The sequence below is a fragment of the Arachis hypogaea genome, chromosome 13 (genome assembly GCF_003086295.3).
Source record: "Arachis hypogaea cultivar Tifrunner chromosome 13, arahy.Tifrunner.gnm2.J5K5, whole genome shotgun sequence".
NCBI lineage: Eukaryota > Viridiplantae > Streptophyta > Magnoliopsida > Fabales > Fabaceae > Arachis > Arachis hypogaea.
The window spans coordinates 145,203,571-145,214,408 of NC_092048.1; the positions used below are offsets into that span (position 1 = coordinate 145,203,571).

Consider the following 10,838-nt stretch of genomic DNA (forward strand, 5'->3'; position numbering starts at 1 on the left):
TTTATTGTAATTTTTAATAATTTATATTTAACAATCTAATCTAATACTTCAAATTATATAATGCATCAGATTTAGTGATTTAGAGAAACAAATTAAATCACCCAAACATCTAAATTTCATAACACAAGAATATATTTTTTTAGTTATATTTTTTTTTCCAAAAAAGCCCTACCACAACAAATCCCAATTTAGGTGTATATTTGTAAAACTAATCGAATTAAGGAAATCTTTTAAAATAATATAAGTAATGATTGATTAATTTATTTTGATGTTTATGTTTCAACTAGAATTTTTTAAATAATCTAATAATACATAATACAGAATGAAATAGTAGTATAGATATCATTACCGATGTACAATAAAATAAATACGATAAAAATAATTGCATAATTCAATTATCAAAATTAAAATTCCAATAAAAGTAAATGACCAAAATTTATTTCAAAATATTAAATAGCTTACAAAAATTTCTTCAAAATTTATTAACAAAAAAGGTATTTTTAAAATATGATAATAATATATCATCCTTAAATATATATTCATAAAAAAGTTTTAGTGGCTGAGTTTTATAGAGTGATTAATTTAGTGGCTCAGTCTTGGTATATACTTAATAAAAATACCCCACAAAATTTCAGATTACATATACAAAAAATTTGTTAAATAAAAAGAAATCATTTGCTACTTGTTAATTTTTTTTTAATTTTTATCGATTTTTTTTTCGCTTTACTTATCCAATAATGAAACATATATAATGGGAGGTTGCCAGGTCACGTATACATGTATGTAACAGTAGCACCCTCACTCGCCAAATCTCAAATCGATCCGATCCGATCCCTAAACCTTCAAAACCATAATCATCATCATCCGCCGCCATGTCTCCCCAAATTTCAACGATTTTCATCATCTTCTTCTTCTCCGTCTTCTTCTCAACATCGCAATCATCACCGTCGCCCAACACCGACATCCACGATCTCCTCCCTAAGTACGGCCTCCCAAAGGGAATCCTCCCCGACGACGTCGCATCCTACTCACTCTCCCCCGATGGCCTCTTCCGCCTCAAGCTCCGCGCTCCCTGCTACGTCAACATCGCCGGGCACCTCGTATTTTACGACGTTGACGTCACCGGCAAGCTCACCGAAGGTTCCGTCTCCGGTGTTTCTGGAATCCAGGCCAAGAAGCTTTTCTTTTGGCTCCCCGTAACCGGAATAAAGGTCCACCGCGATTCCGGCACGCTTGAATTCTTCGTGGGAGCGTTGTCGGAGGAGCTCCCCGCCGATCAGTTCCAGGATGTGCCCAAGTGCTCCCCCAGGGCATTGCAAATAACAGAACTGGTGTTGGATCAGTGAATGAGTATCTTGTGCTTGTGAAAATGACTTAATGGTCGATTGGTGGTTATGTTGGGTTAATTTACCTGTTGTTTAATCCAGGGGTCAGTCAATCACGGTACATAAGTCATAAGGATCCAGGATATAAAATGTATTTTTCTCAAAATTCAAAATGAGTTGTGATGATGCTATATCATATGTGACATTTCTATTTTAGTAAATTTCTCTTTTCTTCTATCCAAATCATATATCCAATTACAATAATAATATTACTGTTACCAGGGTTATCTTACCTAAAATTGGACGTAGGTTAATACTTGGAAAGGATTCCAATATTTAAATTAATAATAATTTTAAATAAATTTTTAGTAGATTGAATCTTAAAAATATTTAAAAATGTCAGTATATTTATTTATCTTTTTAAATCAACAATGGGGTCTAAAGCCCTTCGTCATTGTCAATAAATTTTAGTTCACATGTATATCTCTCTTTTTTTTATTTTAAAAGATCTATTTAAGATTAAGAATTGTACAATCTACTAAACAAAAAAAAAAACAAAAAAAAAATAACAGCTCCTCATCATCTTGAATACTAGGAATCACAATATCAGGAACTCTCTCAAAATGCGACACTCCTCTCTGCAACTTTTGCCCAAGTTTTCTGTCTCGGTCACGCACTCACCGTTTCGGACTCAGCCACTCGTCGCGCTCTGTGTCCTCACAGTCTCAAGCGCAGTCGCCGCCTTTCTGAGCTCGCTTCGCCGCGGCAGAACCAAACGGAACCAGCTTCCTCACCGTCACCGTCTCGCACCCAACTAGCGAGCCTTCCACGCGATTGTCGTCGCCGCGGCAGAAGCAGCAGGTCCCGGGGTCGGTCGTCGTGGCTCTCTGTCTCGTCACCGTCTCACACTCAGACGCACGCCTTCCGTGCGCTCCTTGTCGCCGGCAGCAGAGGCATCAGGTCCTGCTGGGCTGGTCTTCGTTTGTCTTCTTGCTTCGAGCCTCGCCGTCATCTTCCTTTACGCAACGGATTTGGTGAGTTCTCCAGCAAATTTCCCCTTTCTTTCGGTTTCAATTTTGTTGCTGTAATTCATCACTGCATTTCTGATTTTTTTTTTTTGGCTGAAAGTTGAATTTGTTGCTGAAAATTGAATGTGTTGCTGAATGTCATGTCACTTAACTTAAATTTGTTCATTGCTGAATGAATTTGTTACTGATTGAATGTTGAGTTTGTTGATGTCTTGCTGAATAATCACTTAGTTAAATTCTTTTATTGCTAAAAATAATTTATATTTGTTATTGATCATCATCACTGAAGATTGAAGCTATTGTTGTCTTGCTGAAATAATCACTTAGCTAAATTTTTTGTTGCTGTTAACCTGTAAATAATCTTTTGAGCTAAATCTTTTGCTGCTGAAAATTATTGTAGTTGAAAATGAAGTTCATGTTTTTTGTTTTTTTGCAAATCAGAATAAAATTGTTTAGTTAAATTGTTCTGTTTGTATTATTATGAATTATTCTTGGTATTGATTTGTGAAACCTACACAAATGTAGATATAGATCCAAATCAAAATGAAGGAAATGCTGATTGTGTTGTAGATATAGATACCCATTTTCAGATCATTCCTCGGATTTGATTTGTTATTTTTTGTTCTCTCTTGTTCATTTAAATTGAGAAAGTATTTTGTACCCGTGACTAGTTTATTATCTCTTTTTGCATCATTAGTTATGTCTAAGAATTAATACTTGATTGCTGTTAATTTATTTGTGATGACATGTATTTTAAGTTTTAACTTTTGATGTTAATTTATTTTTACTTAATTATGACCGGGTCAACCGGGTGAATTAGTGACCCCACTGATTGAACCAATGACCCAGTGGTCGTATGACCGGGTCAATTATCGGTTCGGTTTTGATAACTATGCTCTCTACTGTAAGTTTCCGTTATGCAAAGGATGAAGATTGAGTTTGCATCATTTTATTTCTTTACTGCATCAATAAACAATTATTGCTTTTTTTTAGTTATATCTTCTATGAACTGATTATATATATAAGATATATTTTCATTTTATTTTACTTATTCTTTCCTCAGGTTTTCAAATTACTAATAGCACACACCACTTTTGGCAAACTAGCTGGATTTTCTTTTCAGCCTCATGCCATCAATGTCTTCTAATAGAACCTCACTACTTAAATTTAGTTCTCTTCTGAAGTTCCGGAATGGTTCTTGTATGGGTGACTCTGCAGATTTTATTAAAACTCTTAACTTGTTGAGGACTATTAGTACTGCTGCAGAAAGATCAGAGTTTCAGGTTTCTGGCAGTAACCAAACAGATGATTCTTTAGGTTATCGGATGCAAAACAATGCTGGGTTTTACGGAGAAACCCAAAGTAACCCAGTTTCACATCAGAACCAGCTAGTGAGTAGGCGCAGTCCAGATTATTCTGCTAAAGCAAATGCAAATGGTTCTACCGGAGGAACTTCGGTGGGAAATCGGCAGAACATAAACCAGAACTGGGGTCATACAGAGGTAATTCGAAATGAATATGGGAATAATTTAGCTGCTCGTGGTGGAAATTTTAGTGGTTCGTATGGAAATAATCATGGCGGTTCCGGTAGAATTTCTTATGGAGCTGGTCAGGTTGCAAATGAAAATCATATAAGCATCTCTAGGAATTCAGTTCAGAACAATTCCTTTGGACATAATGGAGGGGTCAATGGGTACTATGGTCAAAGCAATACAAGGATGCAAGAGAAGCAAGTTGGGGTCGGTGATTCAAAGGGAATTGGGATGCATCAAAATGCAGTTACTGGGAACAAGAATTGGACACAAGAACCCAGAGGAAGGATGCAGTATCCAAATGCTCATAGCTCGCCTAGGCTTTCGGAGTCTCCAGGAAATCTTCTAGGGAATCTTCCTACAAATATTCGTAATCCGCCACCAAATGATCATTACTCGGGGAGTAATGAGTTTAGTCAGCGATACTTGGGTACTGAACAATTTCAGCAAACTCCGAAAAATGGTCAGTATTCTCCAAACTGGAATACTGTACAGGGATCAACATTTGCTTCCGCAAAACCTGATGGCGTATCAGCTGAAGCATCTCATGATAGTCCATATAGAGGCACACTTGAGGAACTGGATGGTTTCTGCATGGACGGTAAAGTGAAGGAAGCAGTTGAAGTGTTGGAATTGTTGGCAAAATTGCATATTCCTGTGGATTTTCCGCGATATTTACAATTAATGCACCATTGTGGAGAGGCTAAGTCTCTTGAAGAGGCAAAAATTGTACACAGAAATGCTTTGCAATATCTGTCACCTCTCCAAGTCAGCACTTATAATAAGATACTGGAGATGTATTTTGAATGTGGTTCTGTGGATGACGCACTCAATGTGTTCAATAATATGCCAGAGCGCAATTTGACTACATGGGATACTATGATAACACAACTTGCTAAGAATGGGTTTGCAGAAGATTCCATTGATCTATTCACTCAATTTAAAGAAAAGGGACTGAAACCTGATGGTCAGATGTTCATCGGGGTGTTTTTGACATGCAGTATGCTGGGAGATATTGATGAAGGAATGCTTCACTTTGAATCCATGAGCAAGGATTTTGGTATTGTGCCGTCTATGGCTCATTTTGTCAGTGTAGTAGACATGATTGGTAGTAATGGGCATCTGGATGAAGCCTTTGAATTCATTGAAAAGATGCCAATGGAGCCAAGTGTTGATGTATGGGAGACTATGATGAATCTCTGTAGAGCTCACGGAAACACTGAGCTGGGGTATCGTTGTGCTGAGTTAGTTGAGCAACTGGATCCTTCGTGCTTAAGTGAGCAATCCACGGCTGGCCTTGTACCTGTCAAAGCCTCAGACTTGACAAAAGAGAAAGACAAGAAAGTAGCAAGCAAAAATGTACTGGAAGTAAGGAGCCGAGTCCATGAATATAGAGCCGGAGATACTTCTCATCCTGAAAATGATAAAATATATGCCTTGCTTAGAGGTATGAAGTCACAGATGAAAGAAGCTGGCTATATTCCAGAGACAAAGTTTGTGTTGCATGACATAGACCAAGAAGGCAAAGAAGAAGCTCTTCTTGCCCATAGTGAGAGACTTGCTGTTGCTTATGGTCTCCTTAGCAGCTCTGCTCGCTCTCCTATCAGGGTAATTAAGAACCTTCGAGTTTGTGGGGATTGTCATACTGCACTGAAGATTATTTCTAAGATTGTTGGAAGAGAACTCATCATTAGAGATGCTAAAAGGTTCCATCATTTTAAAGACGGGCTATGCTCTTGCCGTGATTATTGGTGAACAACATGAACTTAGGTACTTCAACCCTTTTTTGTTATTGATAATCCCTCTTTATTATTCATTCGTTAGGTTAATATATTAAAACTATAGTGGCTGCAATTTGTGCAAGCAAGTTTTATATTGCTGACTAAGCTCAATTTACATGCAATAAATCATACAGTTGCTGCTTCCAGTTCCCGTGTGATTTGCAATATTGTATGGTTTGTTTTTTATAGTGCTTAAACTTTAAAAGTGATAGGCGTTGGCTTTAAAATCCCGGTTGTTCAGTTGTCCGGTGGGAGATGGACATAATAATACAGAAGTAGTAGCTACTGAAAGATTTAACTGTGTTTCTTCACAAGTTCACATTACAAAAAACTTAGGCCCGGTTGTGGTTGAAATCAAAGGAATGTCTGGCAGATATTTGTCTTGTCATGATTTGAGAAGAGAGAATGAGAGTGCGAGTGAGTGAGTGAGTGAGAGGAGTGTAGCTGAAGCTGTTATTGACATTATGAATTTGAGATTATTATGTTGTGCTTTATATATACAACAGAGTTGTAGCTTGTTGTGCAAGCTAGCTTAAACTATCCTAGTTATGACACCTGTAAGGTAGTTACAGCTGTCCTATCCTAGCTGGCACACTATCCCTTAAACTGTACTACTACTCTCATAATCTCTCCCATTAGCTCACTTTATCATATCTAACTCATGCTGATGAATTGCTAATATATCAGTATTCTATTATAGTTTTTATTTTTTTTGAGTTAGCTTGTTGGTTTTCACTTCTATGAGCTGCGAATGAGCAAAGGCCTAAGTAAAGTCATTGCAACAAATGTTTATTGCCTTCCAAATTTAGATCTTTTTTTTCCCTGAAGAATTGGATAGTATCCTATTGTGACAGAAAAAGGGGCTCTTGTTTCTGATGATAGCTCTTTACAGTTTATGACTATCTCATAATATGGCTGTATTGGTTAACGAAAAATGAAAGAATATAAATAGAATAAAGTATTGTTTTTGTTCCCAATATTTGGGGTAAGTCCCAAATTATTCCTAACGTTTGAATCGTCATATTTAAGACTCCAACATTTCAAAATTGTCTCAATATTATCTTGCTGTTAGCGAACTGTTAACAGAATTTAACGGTGGGACAAAATTGAGACGACTTTGAAACGTTAGGGACTTAAATAGGACGAAAACATTTGGGGCAAAAACAATACGCTACTTTTAGAAGAATTATCAAATCAAATAAAATGATAGTGAATTTTAACGTAATAAATTGTATTATGAATTCAAGATTTTTACTCGTACTTGTAGAATGGCTAGTATATAAATTTTCGAAGAAAAAAAAAGAGTATGGTATATAAATAATAAAGTATAAAATATATTTTTTTGTCTTTAATATACCAAAAATCTTTAATATTTAATTAAATTAAATTTTATTTTTAACTTTTAAATATTTTTTTTCAATAATTTCAAATTTTTTACAAAAGATAATTATTCTATATTTTTTAATTTTGCTCTTAATCAATAATAAATTTTCTTATAATGAAAGTAATGAGACTAAAGTAAAATTTTAAAAAAATAAATTTATTTAAAATAAAAATAATGTGATTAAGAATAATTTATTTAGATGCAACAAAAAAAATAATGAAATAATTATCTATCATAAAAAATTAATATTATTGAAGGATAAAATTAAAATTTATTTCAAAATAAAAAATTAAGTTTAAATTGAACATTAAAAAAATTTGGTATATTATACTTTATTGTATATCAACTAGCTCTTTTGTTTTTTCTTTTTCACAAGTTTATGTACTAGTCATTCTACAAATATTTTATGATGAGTAAAAAATTTTTAAAAGTAAAATTTAAAAAAAAAAAAATTTACTTAAAATGAAAGTAATGTAATTAAGTGTAATTTATTTATATGTGATTAAAAAATAATTGAATAACTAGGTACCGTAACAAATTGATAATATCGAAAGATAAAAATAAAAATTTATTTTAAAGTTAAAAATAAAGTTTATTTAAATTAAACATCAAAGAAGATAAGTACATTGAAGATAAAAAAGTATAATTTATACTTTATTATATATAGATCATACTCATTTTTTTTCTTTTTCTAAAAGTTTATTTATTAGTCATTCCACAAGTATTTTATGATGAGTAAAAATATTGAATTCGTAATACTATTCATTCCGTTAAAATTTACTTTCATTTTATTTGATTTGGTAATTCTTATAAAAATAATGTATTGATTTTGTTCCAACGTTTTTGTCTTATTTAAGTCCTTAAACTTTAAGGTTTCCAAATCGTCTCAATTTTGTCTCACCGTCAATTCTGTTAACAGGTGGTCACTTATGGAAGGACAATGAGATGATTTTAAAACGTTAGGGACGTAAATAGAATGATTTAAATGTTAGGGACAACTTTGGAACTTATTCCAAATGTTGGAGACAAAATCGATACTTTACTCATATAAATAAGAGTAAAGCTAGGGAACCAAAAGCATATCAGCCAAAACCCAGCCAAATACCTTTGGATGAATTCAAAATTTTTACGAGTTAATATATATGGATGTTTCTTCTACTAAGTATTAGAATGTTTCTTTTTCATATTAAATGGATATTCTTTTATATATTTTTCGAATTTGTGATTGTTAGAAGTGGATAGATTAATGTGAGAAAAAAGAAGAAGGTTTTTATAGGTTTTAATTAGGTTTACTTAATCAATTTAAAATTTTTTAAATTTTGAATTTAAAAAATTTAGAATTAATTAATTATTGATATAAATTAATATAGTTTTGTTTAGTTTTTGGCTGATAAGCTTTTGGTTCCTTATACTTTTCCTATAAATAATTGCATCCTGTTCAGTACTTGCCAAGGAGATTGTTCAATGGACAATCTGTTTTCTGTTGCAAAGCATTATTTGAGCTTTGAGAACATTATTTGAGAACATTGAAAAAACTTTTTACAATACTTTTTAGCTTTGAGCACTCTTTTTTTAGACAATTTTTTAATAATTTATATAAAAGCTTGACTCACAAAGTAAGGGAGGAGCAGAAACATAAATAAAAAACGAGCATGATATGTTGTCTTTGCAGCCAGCATACATCAGAATAGCAAACACAATGTCTTTTTGCCTTCCTCAAAGACTAGCTGTCATAGACTCATAGTCATAGAGCAGTATTGTCACTATATCTTGAGATTATTATATTCAATTCAACTGAGCTTGGATGGTTATGCTCATCAACTCTTCACCATGAGTAGGTACTTCAATCAAAGCAAGAAATCTGAACAATAATCAACCTTAAAAACTGAACCAAACTGCATAATAAATATGACAAAACAACAGAACACTAAACAGAAGCTTCATAACCAAAGGTGCACCATCAGTTGTATGTTTAAGCACATTGTTTTCTCTTTGCAAGATGATGTTGAGTGTTGATTGCTTCACCCGTTTCTTTTTTGCCATTTTTTATGTTTAATATTTTTTGTTCACCATGTTATGCATCGAATATTGGATGAGCCACACAACTATCTTGTTATGCAGGTGTATCATGAGTTTCAGCTGGATTGAATAGCATTGGTGATGATAACAATAACACTTCAAGCTTTCTATAGAGAACTTATTCATATATCTCACCAAAAATACCATAATCATATCCACGAAGAAATTGGAATTTTGTCTAACCAAGCTCTTCAGCACTATTAGGAATGGATGAGGATTCAGGTAGCAGAAGACATTATTATCCTTGTGATTTTCTTTAGTAGTTTCTATATATTAGAAAATTGCACTCCTTTCTTGTCATGGAGAACTTAAATGTAATCGATTGATAGGTTTGACGTACAACTGTATAATTTAATATAGTAACTTTTTGGACACTGGTGCCGAAAGTTTCAGCATTTTGTTAACTAAAAAGATCCTTTTTTTTTTCAAATGATTTTTTTTTAAAAGATGTTTAGAAAAGAAAAAGTAATTTTACATTTAGATATCTCAAATAAAAATATTTTTTTATTTAATAATTATTTTTTGATATAATAATAAAAAAAGTTTTATTTATTTATTTATCATATTAAAAATATTTTTTTAAGTTAATTTTTTTTAAATATACAAATTGTAAATTCTAAAAAGGATGTTTTTATTTTTTTAATATTTTATTTTTACTATTAAAATTTTGACAAACATACTAACAAAAATTTACTGAAAATTTTTGTTTCTAACAATTTAATGACATTGAAACAAACACTAACTTTTTAAATTTTATTTAGTTTTCGTTCTTTTTATCATTGATAAGCAAGAACTTCATTGAGATGGGTGTTTTCGAAAATGAAATTGAAATAAAATACAAAACATATCACATGGCAAATGCTCGAGTATTACAGTACTCTAGAACTTAGTAACCAAACAAAAATTTCTTAAGTTGACTGACTCACTGTAAGCAACTAAGCAGGTAAGCCTGTACAAGTGACATTTTTTTTGTTTGTTTGGAGTAACTACCAATGACAATATCTTGGCACATTACGAGTGGTTAGTTCACTAATTCGCTTAATCAAGTGTTAACGATCGAATCCTGTATTGTGCATGCAACAACTCATTAATCAACAACAAACTCTTCAATGGAATTCAGTATTGTAGTGGATTAATTCTTAACTTGCTAAGTTATCGTGAATATGAGAGGCAATTATGGAGGTTTAATATTAAAATAAAATTCCCACCTTCATAAAAAAAAAAGCTTTCAAGTTAGGCTCCCAAAATTTGCAACTAATAATTAAAATCACTACGTGTTATTCTGATAAAATTATATCCTTATTCTACAATAGGTTACTTTACTACTAAAGCAAATATTTAAAGATTTTATCGCTCAAAAAAAAAAAAAAGAAAAACTAGAAAAAGAAAAAGAAGCAAAAAAATGTCTCTAAATAACATATGATATTTGTCAAAATGACCTAATCACGAGTATCACTTAATTTCTGATAAGGATCATGGACTTGGAAAATAACTAAATCAAATCCTGATAATGACATGTATATATACTCTAACAAAGCTAAGAAATAATAGCCATGATCTCTAGAAAGTAGAAAATAAATTAATGGTGCGTTTGCTAGCCAACTATAGCATCAATGTCTCTCTCATATGTATGTGGGGTGGGCTTCAAGCTTGACTTCAAATGCCAAATATGTGACCATAATTCATCACGTATGAAGGGTATGACATTA

The 10,838-nt window shown here is 32.5% G+C and overlaps 1 protein-coding gene across 2 annotated transcripts; it reads left to right on the top strand.

The window, feature by feature from the left end:
* The first annotated feature begins 781 nt into the window (after positions 1-781).
* LOC112792676 (pentatricopeptide repeat-containing protein At2g34370, mitochondrial) lies at positions 782-9,503 on the top strand. 2 transcript variants are annotated; one of them, XM_025835998.3, is made up of 3 exons: positions 1,841-2,359; positions 3,417-5,655; positions 9,172-9,503. In XM_025835998.3, exon 2 carries the CDS (start codon positions 3,481-3,483, stop codon positions 5,638-5,640), a length of 2,160 nt encoding a protein of 719 aa, XP_025691783.2. In that variant the 5' UTR covers positions 1,841-2,359; positions 3,417-3,480; the 3' UTR covers positions 5,641-5,655; positions 9,172-9,503. The 2 variants fall into 2 exon arrangements, with proteins under 2 accessions (XP_029153178.1, XP_025691783.2); XM_029297345.2 differs by lacking the exon at positions 9,172-9,503 and having other exon boundaries at positions 782-2,359; positions 3,417-5,812.
* The last annotated feature ends 1,335 nt before the right edge of the window (positions 9,504-10,838 follow it).